We start from the raw sequence: 4,162 nt of genomic DNA, 5'->3' as shown, positions 1-4,162 counted from the left end.
GGAACTTTTTGAGTTTTTCATTACGCTTCAAATGACACGGTAACAGTGCTATCATTAGAAACAAGAATCAGTGAAACATGCCCTCAGGGCACATCTCCAAGTGGTAAAAGGGGAGGGTGGAGAAATCCAATTTTGTTTGAGGCTGTCACGTCAAGGGTTCGAATCCTGAAATATGGATTTGGCTCTTGGGTAAGTGCAAGTATACAAGCAGCCTTCCACCATGTACCCTTGGAGGCTTAACCTGCGATTTACCTCCCTCACGATACTCAGGATAGAGACGTGGGAGACCCTTAATGTTGGGGTTCAACCTTTAAGAATCAGTGAAACACAATTTCTTCCTCAGCCACCCCGCCCCCTCAAACACACAAGATGAAGAAATTGCTTTCTTACAACATCATAAAATCGTAATAAATAAAAGAAGTGAAGGGACACGCGAATATTAATTTTATTTGTTTGTACAAAAAATAACAAATCCTGCAACAATACCAATGAAGTGGGCGAAGACACTCCCACATTAAGAAACGGAGACAAAAAATGGAGACAATTTCTTACCTCTCCCTCCCCATCCCGCCCCTCCATGTACACAAGATGATTAAATCGCTATTTTATAGTATTATAAATTGAAAGAAATGAACGGACAATGTGAATGACTTAGTCGTTGCTATTAGTTATGTTTAGTTGCCCCAAAGTCTTACAGATTTGCAAATCTTGATAGAACCCCTCATGAAACAAACAAGACGAGAAATTTAATTATATCCACAACTCTAATACACTAAGTACCATCTCAGTCTTTTACTTATACTCGACCTCCTCCACCTTCGCTCACTCTCACAATTTCTCCATCACTCGAAACCCTTCCCTTTAGAAACAATCAAGAAGTCGTGTTCTTACAATATTGTAAAATTGCGTAGATAGAAGAAGTGCATGGACTATGTGGAAGACTTAGGTAGCAGTTGGTTTTCATTTTCATTTTCAAAACGATTTTTAGTATTTTTCGAAAATGGCTCGTTTTTTGCATTTTGAGTGTTTTGGCAATTTATAACTGAAAATGTTCAAAATGATAAAAAGTCGTTTTGCGTTTTCAGTCATAAATTTTAACTCATTTTCAAAAATGTGTTTTCGAAAATGAAAAATGGCTCGAAAACGACAAACCAATCACACCCTTAATTGTTGTTATTAGTTACGTTTCTTTGTCTACGAATTGGAAATCTTCAAAAATCCCCAACAGAACTCATCCCAGCTAAACAAGCTAGGCAAAGAAATTAATCGTGCATTTCTAAACGTGAAAAACTAAAAACTTAGTCATTTACTCGACCTCCATCGGCTTAAAACTTGCCCCCGTCCCTACGCTATCCCAACACAAGACCTGAACGCTGGAGGGAGGGAGGGGCAGAGAACCCAGGACAGGCAATGGCAGAAGATTTTGTTTGTGTGATTTGACCAAAGCATTTAAGAGAAAAACAATCGGTGTGTGGGTCTATCATGCCATTTCAAGCATTTAAATAGGATTAAATGCGCCGAATCAAAATCCCTTCTTTCTTTTTCTGTTTTTGATTTGATTTTCAAGAAAAAATATAATAAGTAAGTTACCGTAGTCTACAGAACTCCAAGGGCAAAAATGAAAAGAACAAAAACTCCAAAAGAGAGCATTCAATACAGTAAACAGGCCAACAATAGCAGAAAAAAGCAGCTTCAAAATAAAATCTCTGCCATTTTCGATTTGCGAGCAGACCCTCAAAGCCTCTCTCTCTCTCTCTCTCTCTCTCTCTCTCTCTCTCTCTCACTACTGTTTCTCTCTCCTCTTTCTTTTGGCCAACCTCATCCGACAATACATACGCACCACTATCTTCTTTTCCAGTCTAAGAAATAAAAATCCCTTCTTTTTTATTAAAAAATTCGTTACTTCTGAAATTTATTTGTCATTTCAATCTTGACATGTCTAGAGTATTATTATCACTTTTCGTTCCGGTCGTAGATCTTCAAAGAGCCATCTTTTGTCCTGAAATAGCTGGCTCTCGTCTTCTTTAGAGACAGAAAAAGAGAGAGTCTCCTGTTTGGTATTTGTGCATTTATTGAAGATCCCATTTGAAAGCTAGTGTTTTATCTGATCCTCAGTTCAGATATCTTGTCTTAATTTCATTACTCTTTTTGGTGAAATTCAATTTTGGAGTATTTTAGGTGAAAAATAAAATATTCTCAAGTTTCAGCTCGAGCGAAGTTTTGCTGTGTTTTGAAGTATTGAAGGAAGGGAAAAATTTAAAGTTACAGGAACTGAAAAGGCTGAATGGTTCCACTGTAATCAATGCAGAAAACGCATAAAATTTGTGACTGTGTGGTGAATTTGTGATAACAATCAGGGGTTTTGCGTGGGAAAAGGAGCAAATCAAGCGAAAGTTAATAATTTAGTAATAAGAAAAGAGGGGCTACAGTTTTTCTTTCCCGTGAGTTGCTAATTTACTCGCTTCATTGAAGGGTGGTTTTATTTGTATAAAAAGAAAAAAAGATTTGTTTTTGTCAGTATGTATTTGATTTCGTAGACAAAGCTGTTTAGCTTTCGTTGAGCTATTTTGGCTGTTAGCTTCTTCGGTAAGGTGAGTGGAATAAGTGTGTTTCTGAGCCTTCTAGAGGCCCAAGAATCATTTGGCTTGATCAAGATCGTCCATTTAGTATTCTGAGATCACTAGGTAGCACAACCAAGATTAGTAAATTAAGATAATTTTGGGTTCAGTTAAACATAATCTCCCGTCAGTTCTCTGTGGAAAGCTGCTCAGACTATTCAAAATTTGCGTAGTTTTGGCGTTGGTTTCGCTTTTGGGATTTCAGAATTTGAGGTTTGGGGGAAATGGCTATGGTGGCACAGCAACACAGAGAGAGTAGCAGTGGGAGCATAAACAAGCATCTTGATTCAGGGAANGGTTTGGGGGAAATGGCTATGGTGGCACAGCAACACAGAGAGAGTAGCAGTGGGAGCATAAACAAGCATCTTGATTCAGGGAAATATGTCCGGTACACGGCTGAGCAGGTGGAGGCGTTGGAGAGGGTATATTCTGAGTGCCCAAAACCGAGTTCTTTGCGCCGCCAGCAACTGATCCGGGAATGCCCAATTCTTTCCAACATTGAGCCCAAACAAATCAAAGTGTGGTTCCAAAACCGCAGGTGAATGAAAAGTTTCTGCGGGTGTCATTATCTGATTGTTTTTATTTTAGATGCCTTTAATTGTTGATTTCATCAATGGAATTTAATTTAATTCTTGATTAAGTAATTTCTTGATTTTCAGATGTCAATTTGTTTGATTCCTGGGGGATTTGATCTTGTTTATGATGTAATTATGCAATTATTTAGTTCTGATGGAGGCTAGCAAAATCATTGTTTGTGAATTTAGGTGTAGAGAGAAGCAGAGGAAAGAATCTACCAGGCTTCACGGTGTGAATAAAAAATTGAGTGCTATGAACAAGCTGTTGATGGAGGAAAATGACCGCCTTCAGAAGCAGGTATCCCAGCTGGTATGCGAGAACGGATACATGCGCCACCAATTGCAAAGTGTATGTCGAGTTCTCTTATTAATTAGTTAACTTAGCAGGTTGTTTCCATGTTTTGGATCTGCCCTGTCGATCATTCGTCATCGACCTCAACATAATTTCCGGTGTTAAAAAACACATACGCCACCAATTGCGAAGTTTATGTTGTTTTCTTGAACTAATTAGTTAATTTGGCTATTTGTTTTCTATGTTTTGGATCTGCCCCGTCGATCATTCGTCATCTACCTCAACATAAATTCCGGTGTTAAAAAAACACATACGCTGCCAATCGCAAAGCGTATGTTGTTCCTTGAATTAATTAGTTAATTTGGCTAATTATTTTCTATGTTCTGGATCTGCTCTGTCAATTATTCGTCATCAACCTCAACATAAATCCCGGTGTTAAAAAGATCACACACAAGCCACCAATTGCAAAAGTTTATGTTGTTTTCTAGAACTAATTAATTAATTTGGCTATTTGTTTCTCTGTTTTGGATATGCCCTGTTGATCTGTTTCATCATCGACCTCAACATAAATTCCGGTGTCAAAAACAACGCACATACGCCACCAATTGCAAAGTATATATTGTTTTCTTTTCCTAGTTAGTTAATTTGGCTATCTGTTTGTATGTTTTGGATCTGCC

At 37.9% G+C, this 4,162-nt stretch overlaps 1 protein-coding gene across 1 annotated transcript in view; it reads left to right on the top strand.

Annotated features, from left to right (window-relative positions):
• Window positions 1–1,754: 1,754 nt before the first annotated feature.
• Window positions 1,755–4,162, top strand: part of LOC111407011 (homeobox-leucine zipper protein REVOLUTA-like) — a 9,586-nt gene continuing 7,178 nt past the window's right edge. The window contains exons 1-4 of the mRNA XM_023036354.1: window positions 1,755–2,851; window positions 2,936–3,156; window positions 3,383–3,567; window positions 3,678–3,682. Of these exons, the coding sequence (XP_022892122.1) occupies window positions 2,843–2,851; window positions 2,936–3,156; window positions 3,383–3,567; window positions 3,678–3,682 (420 nt within the window). The 5' untranslated portion in view covers window positions 1,755–2,842. The remainder of the gene's footprint in view (window positions 2,852–2,935; window positions 3,157–3,382; window positions 3,568–3,677; window positions 3,683–4,162) is intronic.

Source organism: Olea europaea, chromosome 1 (genome assembly GCF_002742605.1).
Source record: "Olea europaea var. sylvestris chromosome 1, O_europaea_v1, whole genome shotgun sequence".
Taxonomy (NCBI): domain Eukaryota; kingdom Viridiplantae; phylum Streptophyta; class Magnoliopsida; order Lamiales; family Oleaceae; genus Olea; species Olea europaea.
This window is presented reverse-complemented; position numbering and strand designations above follow the sequence as displayed.